This window comes from Rousettus aegyptiacus, unplaced genomic scaffold (assembly GCF_014176215.1).
Source record: "Rousettus aegyptiacus isolate mRouAeg1 unplaced genomic scaffold, mRouAeg1.p scaffold_m13_p_1, whole genome shotgun sequence".
Classification (NCBI taxonomy): Eukaryota; Metazoa; Chordata; class Mammalia; order Chiroptera; family Pteropodidae; genus Rousettus; species Rousettus aegyptiacus.
Genome location: NW_023416284.1, coordinates 180,688,527 through 180,710,876, shown reverse-complemented (window position 1 = coordinate 180,710,876; position 22,350 = coordinate 180,688,527). Strand labels below are relative to the sequence as shown.

General features: G+C 44.6%; 2 protein-coding genes, 1 long non-coding RNA gene and 2 other non-coding genes across 5 annotated transcripts; 4 read left to right on the top strand and 1 right to left on the bottom strand.

The window, feature by feature from the left end:
• The first annotated feature begins 655 nt into the window (after positions 1-655).
• On the top strand, positions 656-9,397 carry TCP1 (t-complex 1). Its single transcript, XM_016152722.2, has 12 exons — positions 656-821; positions 1,869-1,954; positions 2,166-2,294; positions 3,253-3,350; positions 3,725-3,835; positions 4,144-4,325; positions 4,610-4,736; positions 7,262-7,437; positions 7,776-7,899; positions 8,200-8,392; positions 8,541-8,704; positions 9,095-9,397. The coding sequence occupies exons 1-12, from the start codon at positions 758-760 to the stop codon at positions 9,309-9,311; spliced, it is 1,671 nt and encodes a 556-aa protein (XP_016008208.2). The 5' UTR covers positions 656-757; the 3' UTR covers positions 9,312-9,397.
• Positions 3,506-3,642, top strand: LOC118606497. The gene has a single exon (XR_004952460.1). It is a non-coding gene; the product is annotated as a small nucleolar RNA SNORA29 (small nucleolar RNA).
• Positions 7,959-8,088, top strand: LOC118606488. The gene has a single exon (XR_004952451.1). It is a non-coding gene; the product is annotated as a small nucleolar RNA SNORA20 (small nucleolar RNA).
• ACAT2 (acetyl-CoA acetyltransferase 2) lies at positions 9,305-16,754 on the bottom strand. The gene is made up of 9 exons (XM_016152724.2): positions 16,601-16,754; positions 15,830-15,964; positions 15,102-15,283; positions 13,694-13,811; positions 12,444-12,587; positions 11,484-11,606; positions 10,740-10,894; positions 10,110-10,220; positions 9,305-9,698 (listed from the first exon to the last, which is right to left on the bottom strand). The coding sequence occupies exons 1-9, from the start codon at positions 16,653-16,655 to the stop codon at positions 9,528-9,530; spliced, it is 1,194 nt and encodes a 397-aa protein (XP_016008210.2). The 5' UTR covers positions 16,656-16,754; the 3' UTR covers positions 9,305-9,527.
• Positions 16,755-16,798: 44 nt separating this feature from the next.
• On the top strand, positions 16,799-19,006 carry LOC118603946. Its single transcript, XR_004951486.1, has 2 exons — positions 16,799-17,356; positions 17,876-19,006. It is a non-coding gene; the product is annotated as an uncharacterized LOC118603946 (long non-coding RNA).
• The last annotated feature ends 3,344 nt before the right edge of the window (positions 19,007-22,350 follow it).

Below are 22,350 nucleotides of genomic sequence, written 5' to 3'. Positions count from 1 at the left end.
GACTTAGGGGCGGGCCCGACCCGTGAGGTTGGGCGACACTTTGTGCCAGGTTTCCGCGTCTGGCGTCCGCATCTTCACGTTACCTGGGGTCGCAGAGCTTAGATCCACCCGTGTCGGAGCCACACACACACACGCACACACCAGTTGGGCACTGGGGAGGGAAGGGGACAGCGCCCCGCCCCATCGAGGTCAGGTCCCTAAGATTATACTCGCGAGCCCAGGCACTGGCCGCGCGCTCTGGGAGCCAGTTCCTACGTTTGAGGCAAACAATCACCGCACGAGCTATCGCGCATGACTCGCTCAGGACCTCAGAAAAGGGTCCCCAGTCCCCCATCCCATTCTGTGCCAAGCTCCGCCCAACCGAGCCCCCTTTTCTAGAAAGCACTAGAATGTGCAAACGCGCACGCGCAACCCGTGCCTCGGGGGAAGCTGCTGCAGAGCGCCTTCCTCCTCCAGCGGCCCCAAACCCTGACTTCCGTTCTCCCACCTTCGCGCCCTTCCTATTCGCTCCCTTATTCGGTGAGAGGACCGAGGCGCCGGCTTCCGGCCCGTGCGCGCCTTCCGCCGCCCCCCACCAGTCATTCTTTCCCGCCCTGCCCCGCGGCTGGGCCGGGGCGTGGGGTTGGGGGGGGGGCGGCGTTCCCAGCAGCCTCTGCGGCGCCGCTTGTTCGCGTTCCACGCCGTCGCCGGGCTTAAGGGATCGGGACGCGACTTGTCGGCGGTGCGACTGAAACTCGGCGTGTACCCTGCCGCGAAGATGGAGGGGCCTCTGTCCGTTTTCGGGGACCGCAGCACGGGGGAGGCTATTCGCTCCCAGAACGGTAAGGGCGGGCGAGGCCTGGGTCTGGCTGACGGCGGCGCGGTTCCCCTCTCCCAGCCCGCCCGCTCGGGCCCTGCGGCCGCCATCCTTGCGCTTTCCCCCGCTCTCCCAAAAAGGGTCTGAGCGGTGGGGCGCCCGCGCCCCCCGGCGGCCTCACGACTGGGCGGGGCGGCAGCGCCCCCTTCCCGTGGGGGAGGAAGCCCGGAAAGCGCCCCAGGTTTTTGAGAACTTCGCTGGATGAAGTGGTTGGGCGTGAGTGCCCAGGCCCTGGTGTTGGAAAAGCGGGTCCCCGTCCCGGCCACGCCTGCAGGGCTCTTTGGTCCGCATGTTCTGCGCCCCCTTCCGATTCCAGCCACGAAGGGCGTTTCCCAACCTCTTGGCCTTGTTTTAGGACCATTCAACATAAAAGACTAGTTTCAACTGCTCGTTTTAATACAAGCAAATGGCCACAATTAGGATGACTTATCCGTTGTACCCCACCGCTTACCGTGTGTGGTAGGTGTCGGGAGCTCCAGTGTCTGCGTATAATTCTTATCCCACCCATCGCCGACAGCTTCTTAAAATAGCTGACGGAGTTTTAGTTGGGTGTTAGCATAAGCGATACTTAAAATGAATTTATTCTAGAAAAAAATTTGTCGTTGAGCCTCTTGAGCGTTTACACGCGCCTGTCAACCTTACCGTTATTGGTTACGATACTTATTTTTGCCTTGGATGAATTCGAAATAAAGTTAGAACCTTTGGATTCCCGCTTTTCTCTTCTGTATGAAGTGGTAGAACCCGAATTGGGACTAGCAGATTACCTTTTATTCTGAGACAATGAAGTGGATGCTCTTTAACACACCTGTCACACCTTTGCAGATGAATTCAAATTTGCTAGTCCCCTTCCCTGAATATGAGATTTTGTTAGCTAACTTTTTAATTAGGACAGATTTGTAGATTGGAAAATTCAGAGGCTTTCGGATGTCATTTACTTTCTTTAGGGGGAAATGATTGTTCTTTGCAGTAGCAGATTTTTCTAATTTCATTACCTTTTTTTTTGTTTCTACAGTTATGGCTGCAGCTTCTATTGCCAATATAGTAAAAAGTTCCCTTGGTCCAGTTGGCTTGGATAAAATGTTGGTGGATGATATTGGTGTAAGTCTAGCTAGCTGTCCTGTTTGTTACTTTAAATAAAAAAGACTGTAAAAACTTTCTGGTGTAAATTCTTTGTTTTTAATGGGATGGCTGCTGTTGGAAGGTGTAGTAAAGGTAAATGTATATCACAAGGGGGGCGGTATATATGTATTATTAGAGGATATCCTGTTTCTGTAGGTGATTGTTGTTTTCTTCCTTGCAAATTTCTTAGGATGTAACCATTACTAATGATGGTGCCACCATCCTGAAGTTACTGGAGGTAGAGCATCCTGCAGCTAAAGTTCTTTGTGAGCTAGCGGATCTGCAAGACAAAGAAGTGGGAGATGGAACTACCTCCGTGGTAGGTAGCCAGTCATCGGGTAGATGGCTAAAGACTGGTGTTTTCCTAAATCAAACTTTCAGAAAGTGAAGCCATAGTAGGTTATTTGCTTCTGAGTTGGAAATAAGTTACATACTTAAGAGGGAGAAGATGTAAGGTCTTTCTTGGGTAGTGATTCAGAAACAAAATTTAAAAGAAAGTTTTGTCTGTCCTCCCCCAACCCCTAACCATGACCTGAGACTTGCACATTTCTAAAACCTTTCTTTATAATTATTTAAAGAAAAAAATGTTGCCAGTTTTTAATAACAAGCTTTTATATTTTAAATATCGACAAGGCAGTCTCATCCAAAATGGGAGTGTGAGAAAGTAAACGTGATATGAACTTGAAGATCATCCAGCACACTGATATGGTAGAAACACTATTATATGGTGAAGAACAAAAAGCAATTTGTCCCGAAGAAACAAACTGGTTTGTGGGGGAAATGTTTATATTTCTATATTAAACTACAAGCTGTAAAAGCAGAATCTTCCTCTTCTAAGATAATAATGGCCTTATCCAAGTAACTTGTTTATGATAATACCTTTTAAGTAAAATTATAGTTTACCCCAAAAGAAGCAGTCAGAATTTTCGAAGTCTTTTTGATTTTAAATTAAATAATAATCTAAGCTAGTACAGGTCATTTGAGTGGTCAGGCTCTTCGTTTAGCATCTGTAGAGGTAGTGGGTGTGTGGTCCTTTACTGTCGTACTGCAGAACTAGTGTATCAGCCAGAACGTTTTTTCTGGTTCTTATCCAGCCTTGGGCATTCGCATGTAAAACACTGTAGTTATATTTTTTTATGTGTCTAATAACCAGTTATTCTTTTCACTGCCATCACCATTCTGGTTAGTAATATCTGATCATTTCGGTGGTGTTTTTACATATGTATTGAATGTTAAATGTCAGACTAATATTAGACCAATGAATGTTTTCTCGACAGGTTATTATTGCAGCAGAACTCCTAAAAAATGCAGATGAACTAGTCAAACAGAAAATTCACCCCACATCAGTTATTAGCGGCTATCGGCTTGCTTGCAAGTAAGATTGTTTGCATTCAGAGAGTTTTATTTGATGAAAGAATTATAAATAATCTGTGTTCTTCAAATGTTTTCGTTGAGGACTAACTTCTATTTTGAAAAAGATTGTGTTTTAGCATTTAGTAGTGTTTGAAGAAGTAGAACCGGTATCAGTATCTTCCCATTTGACTACCACATTTTCTCCTAATAATAGATTTTAGTGGCTATGCTTATGGGATAGATTAAAATTGCCATGATCTGAAGGAGGATGTATTTGTGTCCTCCTTCTATATGAAATGGCCGAACAGAAAATGTCTATGACATTTTGATAGTATGATAAAGCAAAAGTTTGAATAGTAAATTTTGTAAGAGTTTTCTCCCTCATACTTTAAACAGGGAAGCAGTGCGTTATATCAGTGAAAATCTAATCATTAACACGGATGATCTTGGAAGAGATTGCCTGATTAATGCTGCTAAAACATCAATGTCATCCAAAGTCATTGGAATGTATCCTTGTAATGGTCTGATACACTTTAGGCTTTATTAAAAGAACGTGTGTTAGTTTTTGTGCCAGGCGATGGTGTGCTGAAATTTCCTGTTCCTTTCCCTGTTTTTCTAGGCGGAAAGGTAATATGAAGTGTGTTTAAAAGTAGTGTGAATTACAGATAGTGATAAGTAGCACTCCAGCATTTTGGTGGCATGAATAATGCCTGTTTCTTTGATGAGGTTGGAGGAAGGAGGTGCTTTTGAATTACCCTTGATTATCATGTGCACCCATTTTCCAAGTTTCTTGTTCTCCTTAACTGTTGCCTTAGAAATGGTGATTTCTTTGCTAATATGGTAGTAGATGCTGTACTTGCTATTAAATACACAGATGTAAGAGGCCAGCCTCGCTATCCAGTCTCTTCCATTAATATTCTGAAGGCCCATGGGAGAAGTCAGATGGAGAGTCTGCTCATCAATGGCTATGCACTCAACTGCGTGGTGGGATCCCAGGGTAAGGCTTCGAATTTGGTCATATAAGAAGAGGACTAAAGGGTAAAATTAGCTTTTTGTAGCCTGCATACTGTTCATCTTTAGGTGAACTATCCAAGGTGGGCACTTCCTATTCTTCAAGGAAGCCCAGAGGAAAAGGAAACTGTACATCACGTTGTTAAATTTGTGTTTATGTATAATGATTCACTATTTCTGCTACTTTTTATTATGCTCTCAGGATACATGTCTGTTATAAAATGTAGCATTGTTACCATAAAGGAACTTAATAAATATCTTCAATTATAGGCATGCCCAAGAGAATAGTTAATGCAAAAATTGCTTGCCTTGACTTCAGCCTGCAAAAGACAAAAATGAAGCTTGGTGTACAGGTGGTTATTACAGACCCCGAAAAGCTGGACCAGATTAGACAGAGGTATGTCAAGAGATCATTTTTGCCCTTTGAAAAAAGGACCGTTTGTAAATTATTCTTCTGTTAGAACCATTGACAGTAAGCTAAAAAACTAAAGTCAAACCGTTTTACAGAAGCTTCAGGAAAATTAGAAAATGTGGCAAATTGGCATGCTGGGGAGCTAGTTATGAAGATGTGATTTGGTTGCTGCTATGGATTTTGACCGCCTAGTTCCACTGGACCCATATCACTCAAATAAGTTTTTAATGGTTTTTTAAAACAAACGAGCGCAGTAACAACCAGACCTGCAGGCTGTCTTTGCCGAGAGTCAAGAATGCTTGTCTTATAAATCTAATTGCATGGTGCTCTTTCCTTTCTTCCCTGATGTAACCGTGGCTTTTCCACCAAAGGCCAAACCGTATAAAAAGTGTTCCGGGTTCTGTTGCCTCCTTCCTTGGAACCTTGCTTCACAGGTGCTTCTTTCTCATTTGCAGCTTCAACTAGTAATTCTGCTCTTCATTCGTTTGTAGATCCCACTTGTAGCTCACACATCCTGCTCCAGTTAGTCCCTGTCCTTCCTCCTCCCTTTACAGCCAGATGTCTCGAGTGATTTACACAAAATCTGTTTTCTGATGCTTTTACTCCTCATCCCTTTTTCAGCTCCGTTCTGCAGTGGAGAACCACTTCCTAAGGGCACTAGTGACTAAGTGAAATTCACTAGACGTTTTCAACCCTCGCTTGACCTTTATCAAGCCTTTGAGTTCTTTCTTGAAACACTTGGAGGATGGAGTAGAGTGGCTCCGTGTTCCCGTTGCCGCCACCATCTCCCCACTCTTCCCACGATAGCTCATTCCTGTGACTTTAGACATTTGGGAGAGTCCCAAATCTTTTTCTGAGCTCCAAACACACATTTTTGTCTAACTGAATGCTTCTTAAGCAGCTCAAAGTCATTTCTAAAACTGACAACACCCCAAATCTACTCTAGGCTGTTTTAGTGATGGGGAACCCCCCTTTTTTTTTTTTGCCTAGTGCTCTTTTTCCCTTCTAGTCTACTATCAAGACCACCTGATTTCTCTCTCCAAATTAAATCAAGTGTATCTACTTTCCATCTTCTCACTCAGACTGTTGCCGAGGTGCCTGAGCTGGTCGTCTGGATTTCACTCTTGTCCTCTCGCAGCCTGTTTTCCACACAGTAGCCACGTTGATCTCATTACTACCAAGGCCGGAGTCCTTTTAATTCTTTGTTTTCACTGTAGTTCAGCCACAACAGGATCATTCTGTGTATTTGTATGGCTTTGATGATAAGCTGCAAAGATAGAGACTACATGATTTCCTTGGCTTTCTATCCCCCGACCTTAGCATAGTGTCTGGCACACAGGACTTGTTTAGTATAGACCGAAGGGTCTCTTTTGAAGTTAAGCTTTAATTCGTTTAATTTAAAGAAGTCTTTAAATGACCTCACGTACTATTCCTTGCATGAAAAGCGAAATGGCTTCGGTTGTCTGTATCGAGCACATCCCTTTCACTTAGCTTGCTTGTGGTTTCCATACTATGCTCTCGGCCTCCTCGCAGCTTCACCTGAATGACACGGGGGCTTCAAACTCATCTCGTTGAAAGCGAACTCTTATTTTCTCATCCCGCCCCAACCTGTTAGGATTCATTTTACTCCAGGAGTCAGCGGCCAAACCATGAACTTCGACTTTTCTGTTCTCGTCACGTGTCTCCCATCACTGCCTCCCGGCCTCAGGCCTTCCCCTTCCCCGTGCACTTCCCACACTGACGTCGGGGCGTCCTTTAAACATTGGACGATATGGCTTTACTTCAAAACACTAAACATAGTCCAGGTTCTTAAAGCCCCTTCGAGGTTCTGTACTTTTTGGCCCTGCCTGCAGTTTCAGCTCTGGACCCCTCTCCTGACCCCAGACCTTTAGGCTTTCCTTGTCTCGCCCACCAGGCTGGACCTGCCTCGTGCTCGTCATCTCAGCATTCCACTGTAGTGACATTCGCCTTGAAATGTGGTCACAGTCTGCCTCTCTGCTAGATCACTGAAGGCAGGGACACTTTCTCTTCTAATCACCGTTCTTGGTCAGGGACTCGGGGGTTGAGAAGAGTTAAATGGCAATTTTTAATTCCTTGAACTTCCCATAAATTATACTGACTTAAATTCTGGTTATAGAAGGGAAGGAATGGTTAATATAATTTCCTCCCCCTTTAATTCCCCTCTCCGCCCCTCCTTCCACCCCTGACCTATGGATGTTGCCATTTCCCCTCAAGAACTGGGTATCCGAGGGCAGGGCATCTCCTCTCACAGGCTCGCAGCATGTACCCGAGACTTGACACACCCAGGGAATGGTCCATGGCGCCACCTGGGGCGAACCCAGCACCTTCAGTGTGTAAAGCAGATGTGCTAACCACTACACTACGGAGCCATCCTGGTCGATATAATTTAATGTGCAATTATTTGTGGAAAATAGTTCATTCAAGTTAGAGCTATGTTTCATAACCACAGAAGATAACTTTGAGTTACTATTCAAGTATTTTATCTGTAGAGAGTCGGACATCACCAAGGAGCGAATCCAGAAGATCCTGTCAACTGGTGCCAATGTTATTCTAACCACTGGCGGAATCGATGACATGTGTCTGAAGTATTTCGTGGAGACGGGCGCTATGGCAGTTAGAAGAGTTTTGAAAAGGGACCTTAAGCGCATTGCTAAAGCTTCTGGAGGTGTGTCTTCTGCTTGTCTTCAGATGTGCTTCATGGCCCTCTCTGTTGGAATGCCAACACTAAAAAGCTTTAAAAACACACTGTGTTTACTCTTTAATGATCTGTGCTCTCGATATATTTATAGTCATTTTTCATGTAGGTGGAAAAGTAATTTTACCGAATTTTTTCACCTCAAAATGACAGTTCCATCTTAAAACAAAAAGACAGTGTCTGGTATCTAATTATAAACCTTAAACTTATATTTATACGTTGCTTTATCATAAATGTCTGAATCTAAGACGATATGAAAATATGCATGGGAGAATAATATTCACAGCTCTTTGTAATTACCTTAATAGCGACGATTTTATCAACCCTGGCCAATTTGGAAGGCGAAGAAACTTTTGAAGCGTCAATGTTGGGACAAGCAGAAGAAGTGATACAGGAGAGAATTTGCGACGATGAACTGATCTTGATCAAAAAGTATGAGCTGCGTTTTAAATTATAAAGCTATATAAGTTTCATGAGTAAAAACAGATCACCTTCCCATTTATTTGCTGCTATAGTCTTTCAGTGATATGAGCAGTTATACGCATGGGATAAAAAAATATTGGGCCATTGCAAGTTGAGATGGAATAATGGTTTCCTCTCTTCTGCATAGTCTAGACATTGCTTCCGTGTTCAGATGTCCTATGTAAGTGGGATTTAATCAAGGCACTTAACTGAATTTCTGTGTAGACTTACAAAGTATCGATTTAAGAATTTCACTTTATTTTTTCATAGCACTAAGGCTCGTACATCTGCATCAGTTATCTTACGAGGGGCAAATGATTTCATGTGTGACGAGATGGAGCGCTCTTTACATGATGCGCTTTGTGTGGTGAAGAGAGTTTTGGAGTCAAAATCTGTGGTTCCAGGTGGGGGCGCTGTGGAAGCAGCCCTGTCCATATACCTCGAAAACTACGCAACCAGCATGGTAAGAACCATCTGCACGTTGAGGGGGCGGGGAGTGTGTGAGAGAGCATATCTTAACATTTCGTGGATGCTTCATCTGGGACCTTAGCTGCTGCTGTGGGTTTTAATTTTTTTCCTTTTGTAAAGACAGCTCATTGTCTTTTTTGTAGGGTTCTCGGGAACAGCTTGCTATTGCAGAGTTTGCAAGATCTCTCCTTGTTATTCCTAATACACTGGCAGTTAATGCGGCCCAGGACTCCACTGATCTGGTTGCAAAGTTAAGAGCTTTTCATAACGAGGCTCAAGTTAACCCAGAACGCAAAAACCTAAAATGGTAAGTATACGATTTTCCTTGTCATCTGTCACACATATATCAGTTTTGTTTCCTAGTAATTTTATTAGCATGTCTCAAGTTTTCCTAACCTCTAGGGGGAGTCACTTTACCTCCAGGACCCCTGAGGCAGAGGGGAAGGAGGCAAGGCTGTTAGGATTTAAATGATGTTTAAAGCCACTCTGTAGACCCTTCTACAACTTTCAATGCTGATTTTGTTATTCATAATCAACTACTTCAGTCTTAAAGGGATCTTCCAAAGATCCCAACATTCCCAAGATTAATGTGAATGGACCACCTGAAATTAATGAGCCACCTGATCAATTAAAATTAAAGGGATGGGGTGGGCATGTGTAGAGAGGCCATTTAATAGGTCTTGTTTTTAAATTACAGGATTGGTCTTGACCTGGTCAATGGTAAACCTCGAGACAACAAACAAGCAGGGGTGTTTGAACCAACTCTAGTGAAAGTTAAGAGTTTGAAATTTGCAACAGAAGCTGCAATTACCATTCTTCGAATTGATGACCTTATTAAGTTACATCCTGAAAGCAAAGATGATAAGCATGGAGGTTACGAAGATGCCGTTCACTCAGGAGCCCTTGATGACTGATTAGCCGTTTTATTTATAGCAATGTTAGCTGCAGTTGTCTTGTACACCTTGCGTATGACACATTAAAATACAATGAGCTTTCACGAGCCTTGGGTTCTTGTGAAGTGGGAGGTGACTTCCATCCTCACATTGGTCCTGACTTCATAGTATAATTCATTTGGTGCCTTATTTAGAAGTGAGGCTCAAGTTCAGTGTAGGCATGACTGTTAAGCAGTTTCACTCTCTCTGAACACACATTGCAATGCCCATCCCACCCCCGATGCACAGGGCAGCAACACCACGGCGGCCACCCTTTCGCTCCAGTGCGTGCAGCAGGGTGACCAGAATGCGGCAGCCAGATGCTCCGAGAGGATGGCCCAGGGCTATAGCCCCTCCTTGAATGTTGACCTATAAGGGGAAAAAAAGATACTCATTCTGTGGATGTAGGATTAAAATCAAACTTCTTCCTTCTAATGCTATACCAGTAACACTAGCTTCCTTTTCAAATTCAGTACTGTAACTGCTTAGAGACTGATTTCTGTGACAACCTATCCTGACTACCTTCCCATATTCCTTACCTTAAAAGATTTAAAATGCGCCATGCATGCCAGCAATAAACTAATGCAGTCAAGAGTTCTTGCCTTGGAGAGCAACAAAATAAGTGAACTGAGTCCCAGCAGGCACTCAACCCACTAGCCACCCACCCCTGAACAGGCGATACCTGGGACATGCTGCCTACCTACGTGTACGTGTTTGCTGTTAATCGAAACTGCATTGTCATTGTTCACTTGTAAGCCCCGACTGTTTGCTCATATTTACCTTCTCTGGGTCTAAGCCAAGTTCTTTAGTTATTGCAACAGAGAGAGCTGCAAAGGCTTCATTGATTTCAAACAGGTCCACGTCCTCCAGTGACCAACCTGCTTTCGCAACCTAAAGGAAAGGTTAACGGAAGAGATCTAAAATCAGGCGGGACCACTGATCATCTTATGTGTAAAAGCATACTATGCTGTGTGATGTTAAAGGGTCTCCAAAAGCCACCACCTTGGGTGGTTCCTACATCAGCCTGTGCTAGCACGTCTTTTGCCTTAGTGACACCAATTCTAAGAGGTTACGGATAAAAAGACGTGAAAATTCTAAACTATCTTGAATTTTGAGCCAGCAGCATTTGTTAACGTGTAGGAGAGGTGATCTAGCAGAATCAAGTCTCCTAAAACCCAAATGGTCTTGGTTGCCCTTTGTGGTAGGGAAAGTAGAGACAAACGAACTCGTTTATGGCTAATCAGAAGAATCATAAAAGGGACATAGGACAAATGAAACATGACAGGAATAAATACAAAAAAGAATCTTGCCATTTTGGAGTGGTAAAGGACCTGAGCATTTATAAAAAAGGGCAGAACCTACATAACATTTTATCAACAAAGCTAAGGACAGTCACATTCAAAAACTCACAGCTTGCTTTATTGCCGGAATTGGTCCTATTCCCATGATGGAAGGCTCCACGCCTACTTGTGACCAGGAGACGATCTGCGCTAAAGGCGTGAGCCCGCGGCTATCCGCTTCTGACTTCTTCATGAGAACCACAGCTGCAGCGCCATCATTGATTCCTGCAAAACGTCAGTCGTGATTTGTAAAATAATGCTTGACTTCAGTTATGTTCTGTCTCTTAACACCTGAAGACATGAGCTACATGATTCTTAACCTGTTGTGGCAAAGCCATGTGCCACATTTCAGAGTACAGAGTAAACAGCAATGGTAAGCTGGGCAATACGACAGCTGACCACAGAATGTTGCAATGGGGAAAAAACGTGGAAAGAGGAAAGCAGTCGTGGGGGGGGGGGGCGGGGAGACCGATGAGAAGGATCGGAGGGAACAGCCCAGACCTCACTGGACGTGCTGGGAGTTTCCGGTTTTGGAAAAGTACGAGGGTAGATAAGACTCGGGGGTCTCTTAATTTGCTTTTTCATTTGTATGTCTAGTTATGATATTGGGAAACCAAATCCATCCTTTCAGAACATAGAGGTTAAGCCAATAATCAAGTACGGATAAAATCTCAAATACAACAAATTTTCCCTTGAAGCAGCCAAAGTAAGGTTTTAGGATAATTTGTATATAGTTAATGAAGTTTAAAGAAAAGTAGTAACTTGGCAGACCTAGCAGAAGATGGATTCCCTCAACCTCCCTTCAGAAACTAACCTGACGCATTTGCAGGGGTGACCGTCCCTGTCCCATCTGTGAGGAAGTACGGCTTCAGTTTAGACATGGCTTCTATGTTGCTCCCATGGTGAGGAAACTCGTCCGTTTTAACTTCAGTAAGACCTAAGAAAAGGAAAATCAGTTACCCAAGATTAAAACAGATGGCAGTCAGCATGCCAGGAATGGCAGATTGCCCAGACGTGATAGCTGAAGATTCGCATTTGAAAGACATTAAAAATACTTTCATTCCAATAGGAGGGACATACGTGCTAATAAAGTGCATGTTAAAACCTTCTATGAGCACTACCCTCATGGGACATTTTAAGTGTCTTCCACATCCACAGCCCTTTCTTGAGAAAGGCAGTTACCAGGAGTTCTCTATGCAAAACGTTGCTATGGTTTGGGACATACGACTTGGCTGGTCACAACTCACTGGGTTGGAGAATGTCAAAGCCAGTCTCATCAGGGCTGGACAGAAGATATGTCAGTTATCAGTAACAGAACCTGACAGGAGCACTCCATATTAGGTAACTGCAAAGTGACCCAAGAAGATCCACCCAAGAAATACAAAATGTACGTAGAAGCAACAGGAAGAAATGGATGTTTACTTCTGAGATTTAGCCTGTGAGGGCGAACAGTCGGCTGTTGCCTCTTCACAGACATGAGCCAGTGTTCGAGTTTCTTGAGAAATGTGCTCTATCTACAGGGCGGTGTGGACACTCTGGGACCAAGAGTGCTGAGTGCTGGTACAGCTTCCCATGCTTCCTCACCCCATAAACATGCCCTCCAACCCATATTCAGATGTATCCAGGACACCCCCACTCCCACCCCCCCACCCACACACACTCTTACACATACATACATGCAATCTTTTCTTTGCAACCTGAAAGACACGGTCTCATGTGTTATTACTTTTCCCTATAAATAGCCACGATGTTTAAATCATTATGATCTACCCACCTTTTCTAGAAGACACAAAAATTGGTACAATCTCTTTGTCGAAATGGCCAGCTTTCTGTGCACTCTCTGTCCTGTTCTGGGACAGAACTGCAAACTTGTCCTGATCTTCTCTACTCACTTGCCATTTTTTGGCTACATTTTCAGCTGTAATAAAAAAATAATAATAATAAAGCAAAAACAAACATTTTCAAGAACTGGCTCTGCTAGCTTAAGTTTTTCACATTTAAACGAGCATGGACAGCCTGACGCCATCGGGCTCACGGTGAGCTGACAGGACAGTGCCCTGTTGGCCATCTTGCCTCCCACTGGCGATGACTGTGGAAACGGTACCGTCACTGCTAGGCCGGCTTCCTTCTTGGCTTCCTTCTCTCTTCCTTTCTGTATAATTTTCAACTTTCAGAAACTCCTTTGCAGGTTCACCAATTAGTTTTGCCCCAATTGCTTTATCTTTCTCTTTCTGAACCATTTGAGAGAAAGATGTAGATCTCATACTCCTTTACCCTCAATTTAATTTATATTTTTCTTACATAACCACGGCTATCAAAATCAGGAAATTTAACATCGATACAATACTGTTACCTAATTCTTCATCCACAATCAAGTTTTACCTATTGTCCCAATGATGTCCTTCGTAGCTAATTTATTTGTTCAGTTCAGGATCCAATCCAGGATCGTACATTGTATATTACTCTGTCAGTCTCTTTAGTTTCTTTTTATTTGGAGCAGTTCCTCTGACTATCTGTGTTCTTAATTTCGATATTTTTGAAGAGCAGGGGGCAGTTCTTTTATCAGATGTCTCTAATTTTGATTGTTGGTTGTTTCCTCAAGAACAGATTAAGATTATGAAGAAAAGCAGGTGAAAGATGATATGATCTTATCAAGACACATGTACTGTCAGGTGATATTAGCTTTGATCACTTGGTTAAAGTGGTAATTACCAAGTTTCTACATTGTAAAGTTAATGTTTTTCCATTTATAATAATTTATGAGAAATTATTTTGAGATTACAAAATAACTTCTTCCTCATCAAATTTTACCCACTAGTTTTGGCATTCCCTGATAATCAAGGAGTCACAAAGGATAAAGTGGATATTTCCTCACTTTGGTTCATCAAAGGTGAACTATCCCTGTTATCAGGGACACAAAATGTTTAGGAGCACTCCCTGCCCTAATGAGGAAAGCACCCGTGAAGCCAATTATGACTTTCAACATTTTAACATGAAGTACATGTTCAGCTACGTCTGCCTCACCGGTAATGCCCATGTGGTAGTTGAGAAAGGCGTCTGTAAGCCCGTCACGGAGGATACTGTCGGTCAGCGGTGTTTCTCCAATTCGGACTCCTGCCCTCAAGTGCGCTAAGTGAGGAGCCTGGACATGCAAATGGAAACACACGTGGACTTAGGTAACTAGTTATCTTCCCTCGGGATTGTACTCTGAACTATCCGGGGGCCCCCCAGTCCTCAACTGGCCCCCCTTCTGACTCCTCTCCTCAGTTCCAGCCCATCCTCCTCCTTACTTAGGGTCCAGGGCCCAAAGGCCTCTGGAATCAGCCAACCGTTCTGCGCTGCCTGCTCTGGGAACCCATCAGTCTCCTACACACCCATTTCCCTTTCCCACCAAACCTATCCCTTCTGTGCCCTGTTTCCCTGGGAGTCTTTGTTATTCTTTCCAAAGAGGCAACCAGTTATGTTAGATGAGGACATCATCTAAGGGCTTAAGTGATGCTACCGATGTCACTGATTTTGATGGGAGACTAATGTCTGCAATGAGGATCACCAGGTTGCCTAATTAACCGATGGGGAAGGCTTTCTGGGTAGGGCATCCTCTTAACTCCTGCCAGCTCAACGGCAGCTGTAACAGGATGGGAAGACTGAGCGCCAGATCCGTATCTGAATCCTGGCTCTGGCCTCAGTTTACCTACCTGTACGTTAAGAATGATACCATCTACCCTCTAAGGGCTGTTGTGACTGCATAAAAGCGCCTCTTAAAGTACTACAGGGGTGCTAGTCAGGTCCCATGGGAATCACTCTGTGTTTGTTACCTTCAGCCTACCTCCTCCTGGGCCTTAGCAATGGTGGGGCTACACTGGCCTCTGCCCAGGGGATCCCCAGGTCAGACCCTGAACTGCCTGCAGGAGGCAGGGGATGTTCTTTTTCCTTTTTCACTGTGCCGATTTGAGGGATGGACCCTGGCGAAACAAATCCCACTTGGCAAACCTCTTTGAGAAGGGCCCCACTCAGCGGTCCTCTTTTCTGAGTTCTATACCTCCCAAAGGTCAACACATTTCAGTCCCTGGGGTCCTCACATGTGCAGAAAGGTAAGTGGCAACATCTGTTTTTGACTTTTCCTCACAATGAGAAATTAAGACCAAGGATATCTACAGGCTAACATTATGGGCTTAATTCGGAAAATATTTTACGCTTTAGAAAACTATTCTGTTCTAATCACACTGGTTGACAGGATTTTTCTTCAACCTGGATTTCCCATCCAACCTGAAAAGTAATTAACATTCAGATAGGGCTCAAGGCTGAATCCATTTTCTGTTTGTTTGTATACTGTTTGGTTCCAGCTCTGATATGCATCGGTTTACTCTGCGATGGCACGGACATGAATTTATTAGTGACAGGTCAAAGAGAGCCACCTCTTCTGAGGCCTTACCTTGCTCATATTCTCCATGCCTCCTGCAACCACAATGCTGGAGTCTCCAACCCCTATCGACTGGGCTGCAAGGCACACAGCTTTCAGGCCCGACCCACAAACCATTTGGCAGCCCCACGCTGGAACAGAGTAGGGGATCCCTGCTCCCATACTGGCTTGTCGAACAGGATTCTGTCCACAACCTGGAACAATGAACACAGAGGATGCTCAGCAATCAGAGAAAGATAAAACGTGTGGGTGAAAGTAAACACAAGATCAGGAGATAGCCAACTGGGTCTCCCACGCAGCCAAACCAAGTTCCACCAGAGGCAAAGAAGGTCTGTGTACACTCTACATCTGTCAGTCTAGCCCGTGAATACAAACTATCTTGTGGTGTTCTACAGGTATTTTATGGCTGTAAGCTTTCTTCTCCACAAAGGAGTTATTACTTAAGAAGGAGCTGTCTTCTCCTTCCCATGCGTTCCCGTTCCCCTACGCAGACAGGGCGGGACCTGGGCACTGTGTATGTCTCTAACCAGGCTGTGTGCTTCTGGGATCCGGGCTTCCGGGATCGAGTGGAGAGAAGCTACTGACGGGACTTGGAGGACAGGAGACAGGAAAAATTAGAAGGAACTCCTGTGAGCAAATGTATGGAGGCAACGACATAAGTTTCGGAGGGGGTGAGGCTGGGGTCGTTGATGGGCTGCTTCTAATAAACCGGACCTCTGCCGGAGTCACTGGGGAGTTACCTGCTGCCAAAACGTGCCCAAATATAACCTCTGACACATCTTCGGGAGCCACAGCGGCCCTCTTCAGGACTTCTTTGATGACAGCTGAGCCCAGGTCATACACAGGCACGGTGGACAAGGCACCATTGAAGGAGCCTAGAACAGAAGAAGATGCGAGGGCGATACAGACGGCACCCACGGCGCGCGGACGCCAGGTAGATCGGGGCTTTCCACCTGCACAGCCTCCCGAGGCAGCTCATTAGGGTACGAAGCGGAGAGCGTGTGACTTGTAGCAGCCGAGACCCCGGAGCGTGGCTCCCAGAGCTCTCGGGGTACAGCGGACGCGCGGGAAGCCTGCTCATTAATTCCCCAAGCGGAAGGGCCACGCTTCCCTAACAAAAGGAGCCGCCACTCTCGCGCCCCCAAGGGCTTTGAAAACTCTATAGCACTAGGGAGAAGGAGGCAGTTCGCAGTAATCCTCGTTGGACTCGCCTGATCCGCGTCCCCACCCCTGGGTCCTCAGAGCAGAGACCACCGCACGGCGGAGCAGCCCACGCAGAAGCCTCGGCAGAGAACGCCTCTTCCCGCCGGCCAATGGGAGACGCTGACGACGCGTGGTTCTACCCGGGGAGCCAATCAGAGCGCGCGGAGAGACGAGCGAGGGGGCGGGGCTTCCCGGCCGGAGGAGGCATGAGGCGTCTGGTTCTGGGGGGATCCCAGGCGCCCCAGGGGTCCCCGCGACCCGGCCAGGCCCGCAGCTCCTACGCCGTGCCAGGTCCGCCGGCCACTCACCTATGACGGTCCGCGCGGACGAGACGATGACCACGGGGTCCGAACCTGCACTCATCCTGCCCCACGAGTACCTGGCGCACAGATGCAGTCCAAGTGCAGCCGGCGAATGAGGCAAAGCCTTTCGGGGGACTCAGACGCACCGCCGGGAGGCGGGGCCGCAGGCCGCCCCGCCCACCGCCTCCCCGCGGGGCCCGGTGCGCAGGCGCGAGGGCGGGGCCGCGGGCCGCGGGTCTCCGGCTGAAGTGCGTACCGCTCGCCGCCGCCCCAGGCTTACGTGAACACCCTAGCAGTGTATCTTTCGTGAAGTTTTGTGGGGTTTTTTTGTTTGTTTTTGTTTTTTAGGGAGGATAAGTTTTCAAAAATCTTAGTGTTTTTCGAACCAGCGAGAAGTGGGGGTGACAGGAGAGGACTCCGCGTTCAGCCCAGGACTGGAACCCCAGTGGCGAGAATGGCAGTGCAGATCCTGCCACCTGCAGGCGTACGGCCGCGCCGATGTGTGCTTTTGCTCTCGTGGCTTTGAAAGCTCCTCCACGTTTTGCCTGGACGCCCATAATCATTCATTCCCGTTAGGCGTTAACTTGGTTCTCTGTGCAGACCCATGCGAGGACTCCCTGCCCTTCCGTCGGGTTGGTACCGCTTGCCTTTCTTAACCTGGAAGATCAGCTCCAGGTGAATCCGGAGTGTCTTAACGTCCCACAAGTCGAAACAACTTCCTCTGGCAGACAGTTTGAACAATGTGAAGGAGCATGTGATAAGGTAGGTCAGTCTTCTGTTTAACACCCTTTACAACTTTCTGTCTCCTACTAGGCAGAGTTGAAAATCTTCTAGAGCTCTGTGGAACCTCAAAATCTGGCCTCAGTCATTTTCCAGCCTCAGCTCTCACTGTTTTCCCCTGAACTAGACACACCTCACAGTCTAGGCTAGTCTCCCAGAGCCAGGTCTTGCTTTGTCTTATTCTCTGTATAGTACCCAGAATAGGGTTGTGCGCGAAGCAGGGACATAATTAATGCCTACCATATATTAATTTTTATGATTATCATCTAAAAGCCTTTACAATCACAGGGCTGCATGAAGCCCCATATAGAGAAGTTAAAAATCAGTACAGATGTGGAGATTTACAAGTATTTGAGTAATAATTAACATTGAAAAACCATCAATTGTCAATACTGGCAAGGTGTGTTTGAGTAAACACTTCGAATGGGGTAATCGGGGATGGCTGGAATGTTATGACTATTACAGGGACTTGATACATTTCACCTCTTTCCATGAACCCAGTTAGGGTGATGGATTGCCAACATCCATTTTACTCCAAATAATTCGTCTTAGCCTCAACCAATGGACATTTGACCCGGTCTTTGCCACCAAAATGCAAAGGGTTTGGAGGGTCACTCTGGGAAAGGTATTTTCACTTCTAAGAGATACAAAGAAGACATCCTTTTCCCTTTGGTTGTCGCCGTATCTGGACATGAGGCCCAGAACTGCATGAGGAGAGCCAGGAGGACCGCAAGGACAACACGCTGAGGACAACAGAGCAGAGGTGCAAAGAAGTACAGCCTTTGAGGACGTTCTCGAGGCCAACCCTAGAGTCCACTCAATCTCTGATCTTCCAACTATGAGACAAATTTTCCTTATCGTTTAAGCCAGCTCGAGCTAGGTGAGCTGTTCTGTAACATGCAACTGAAAGCATCCTGATACACCCAGGCTGACTTCTTGGTAGAAAGTTAAGATTTTTAGATGTTTGGTAAGTCAAGGAGAAACAACCTAAAATGGGAATGAGGAAAGGTTTCTAGGCAGACAGTGCAGCTTGTTGAGAACACTGGAGCAAAAGAACTTTGTCACAGGATTGTGGAGGGGGAAAAAAAAAAAAAAACTGTTGACAAGCCTAGGGAATCCTGAAAAACTTTCAACTAGGTTGAAATTCATTTGGTCCTGGGAACCTATATCAAAACTTTGAAGACATATATGAATGGATCAAATAAACCAGAGAAGGTAACTATAGCATTAGCCTCAGGTGGTGGAGAGGGAGGAGCTTGGATAACAGTTTTGCTGGGGAAAATCCTTAGGGTCTGGAATACTGATGGAATCAGCAAGCTTCCCCAAGAACTCAGCAGCACACTCTAAGACCCTTCTGTCTGGAATGTGTCCCTTGTCCTGAAACATGGGAGTCCAAGGAATTTGAGGAACGTGTCCACTTACCTCTCTGGCCACTCCTGTCTCCTCTGTGGGCTCACTTTGCTCCTTAATATATTCCCCAAGGTTTGCACTGGCACCCTGGGTAGTACCATGGCTTCAGTTACCACCTATGAGCTGACAGCAATGAAACCTCTCTAACCTACTTGTCTCCTGAGTGGACAGGCCCTCTCCTTTAAAATTTCCCATAAATACATCAAATTTAACACATTTAAACCTAAGTCATTTTATCCACCTTTTTCAACGTTTGTTTCTTGTCTATTCCAAAACGTCAGTGAGCATTGTATCTTCTGTTAATCAACCTACCACGTAGCACTCCAACTAAGGAAGGCTTCCTGGAGGAAGTGATGTCTGTCTCCTGCATTTGGTGCTCCTTGGCACGTTAACTCTCTACTTACCATATAATTCATAGTTTCACGTTTCCTCTACTAGACTATATATAAGCTTTGCAAGACAGTCCTGTTATATGGCTTTCTACTCAGGTCCTAGCACAGTGCAGGCATTAAATGTGAATACTAATACATTCTTTATGTCTAGTGCTTAACATATCTGAATATAATCTTCTGGATGCAAGGAATGTATTCACTTGTTTCCTACCTGGAGGTTCTATCCAAACCCAACTTAAGAACAAAAATTGAGAAGGTAATTGCTTGTTTTTGTTGTGTGGCCACACAGTACTTGTCCTCAGGAGTCCTCATTACGGTTGCTCATCAATTATCTGCTCAAAGCTATGTATGGGCCAGATGGGGACTAGAATAATTAATAGGTGGAAGAGGACGTCATTTAAAAAATTATGTCTGGACCTAGAATCATATGCTACCTCGGCTGGTGAGGAATGGGTGGGTGGGTGGGTGGCCACCATAACCTCCAAATATGACCGTTACAGCAATGCTACTGAGCCATTTTCTCCTGAAAGGGCTTTGCAACCCTTGGTGGTTTCACAAATAGGGTTGCGTGAGTCCAGGCGTTGGTTGAAAGGGAGCAGTGAATTACCACAGCGGACTTGCCACAGCTGGAGTTCACAGGGTGCTCCTTAATAGAGGTGGCTTGACTCTCCCATGGAAGGTCCCGTTCAAAGGTAATGACATTACTCAGGGTTGAAAGCAGCATTAATCATAGTCATGGGATTAAGTGAACTCCCGAGAAAGTGTCATAGAGAAGAGCAGTAGGTACAGGAGTCAAACTATGAATGATAAATAAGGTACATTTGAGAGAAAATTATTGAAAATGGCTTTGAATTATATTTATATAATTAGTGTCCCAGAAACTAATTGGTCAGTTCCATCAAATACAGCTGAGAGACCGAGAACATCTAGTGAGCCCTATTAACAAACACCTTGACATTTTCGTTCTCATTTAAATCTTCCCAGCAAACAGTATCCACTGAACCTTCTATGAAGATAGTGACTGGTATATCCTCCAACGCCAGACCTTCGAGAAATATTCCTTTTGTTCACAAACTGATAGCATTTCCTTCAAGGGCCACGTTAACCTCTTCCAAGAGACTAAATCCTCTCACCTTAGCCAGCATCTTTAACTCAAAGTCTTTATGATTTGAATTTTCTCCATCATTGCGTTACCATTTCACGATCATCTCCAACGCGTATGTATTTGCCACAGCAACCAGACTGCTATGACATGTCATCCTAGCCCAGGTAACATTTCTTCCTCAATCAAGAGGATGAAGGGGGCATAATGACAGTGTCACACCTGGCTGGCCTCTTGGACTCAGACGTGGTTCAGCTGCCGGCGTTAATGCCACCACAGAGGGCAGCTCCAACACCTGTCATCATGTTGGTAGTTACATCACCCTTTTAAGCCCATTTCCTATTGTGTAAATAGGGATAACGTGCCTATCTCATGGGGTGAGAAAGAAAATGATGCATATAAAATACCTGTCAGTTTCTGGCATGGAAGTCCTCAACAGATGTCAAAATAAAACGTTAAGGCATTTTTTACTACCCATCGGCTCTCTGGAATAATGCTAAAGTAGAAACTTTGAAACCTTTTTTACTGTATCTTGGGCTCTATCCAAGTTGACCGCCCTTAATGATGAATCTTCTTTGGCAGTACTCATCAAGCTGGGTTTCTGTTTCCAGGAGTCATCTAAAGAATGCTTCACACTCCCACTTGTCCTACTTAAGGAGACATAATACAACAGGCAGGAAACAGGCAGCTTTCACTTCCACATCAAAGGTATCACAAACCAATTTAAAGCTACTGCCTTTTCTCTTTCAGTGTAAACTATCCAACAAACTTATTTGGAGTTTGACCAAGGCAGATGGTGTCATCAGGGCTGGAACTTCACATTGAAACAATAGTAATGGCTGACATTTACTGAGCAGTCACTGAGCTTGGCACTGTGGTAAACACTTTACATTAACTCTTTTAATGTTCCTTACAGGGAAAAACTAAGCCCCAGAGAGATTAAGTAGTTTGCCCAAGTCATGAAGCAGGTAAGTTACGGCCAGGTTTCAAACGCATTAGTTCTAGAGGCTACTCTTTCAGCCTGGATCATGTAGTCACATCAGCAAATAAAGCATTCAATTCTAGAAATGAAGAATATCGATTTTACAGTCTTTAAATTCTCTCTGCTCGTTATTCACCAATTAATGCGGATTCAACAGACATGTGAAAATTGGTAATGACACATAATAGGTCTATATTAGTCGTAAAATTACACTAGTCGAAAATTTCCTATTGCACATCAATGATTACATGACACCAAGAGAAATTTCATTTTTGTTTAAATTGGACAAGGACATACATAACCAAAACCAAAGCCCACAGTACTTAATAAATCAAGGTAGTATTTAGTGTTTTAGTATAAACCAAAATGTTTATAATTATCAGCTCTATTTAAAATTGTATAGGCTTTATTTACCTGAAGACTGCACAAAAGGTTAATCAAGACAAAGTGCAGTACTTCAAATATGCCATGAAGCCTATACTTGTGTCCGAAACAAGCAACACCACAGGAGTTATTTTCAAATAAGTTGTACCTTAGTTTCAAGTGTTGTAACTCCACTTCTGAGGTTCCCTAGTATATTACAAGTAATAATTAAAACAAGATTTTGCTTTTAGCAAAAAAGCACATTTCATCTCACATAGATGAAAAGCTAGATTCTACAGGCTTCAACACCATACACTTTGATGTTTAAAATAAAACAAACTTTAAGTCTTACATCTTAAAAACATTATGCTAACACCCTCCACAGCCTTACTATGTATATCAGCAGACATGTTAATAGTATAAATCAGTAGCATTGGCCAATGTTTGAAAATAAACATCACTGACTACACAGATACTTTAATTACCTGAAATCATGTCACAAAAACAAGTTCTACTTTTCAACTGAAGCCTAACAAAGGTTGACTATTTTCTTTAAATTTTTTCTGGGTATTCGAATATTTTATAAAAATTTTACAAGTCAGGAAAAAAAAAAACATTTAAAGTGTAGTCCTAAAATCCAAGTTTATTTTGCAAAACAAGGGACAAATTTTTTTTAAATTGCGTGCACAACCAAAACCAATGCATGGACTTAAATTTCACCTTTGTG

Excerpts from the sequence above, each read along its gene's own strand:
- ACAT2 (XM_016152724.2), bottom strand. The coding sequence starts at position 16,655 with ATGAGTGCAGGTTCGGACCCCGTGGTCATCGTCTCGTCCGCGCGGACC. Across the intron at positions 12,588-13,693 it reads CTACCACATGGGCATTACCG|CTGAAAATGTAGCCAAAAAA; the intron begins GTGAGGCAGACG and ends TTTTTATTACAG. Across the intron at positions 10,221-10,739 it reads TTCCGGCAATAAAGCAAGCT|GTTGCGAAAGCAGGTTGGTC; the intron begins GTGAGTTTTTGA and ends CCTTTCCTTTAG.
- TCP1 (XM_016152722.2), top strand. The coding sequence starts at position 758 with ATGGAGGGGCCTCTGTCCGTTTTCGGGGACCGCAGCACGGGGGAGGCT. Across the intron at positions 4,326-4,609 it reads CTGCGTGGTGGGATCCCAGG|GCATGCCCAAGAGAATAGTT; the intron begins GTAAGGCTTCGA and ends CTTCAATTATAG. Across the intron at positions 4,737-7,261 it reads CTGGACCAGATTAGACAGAG|AGAGTCGGACATCACCAAGG; the intron begins GTATGTCAAGAG and ends TTTTATCTGTAG.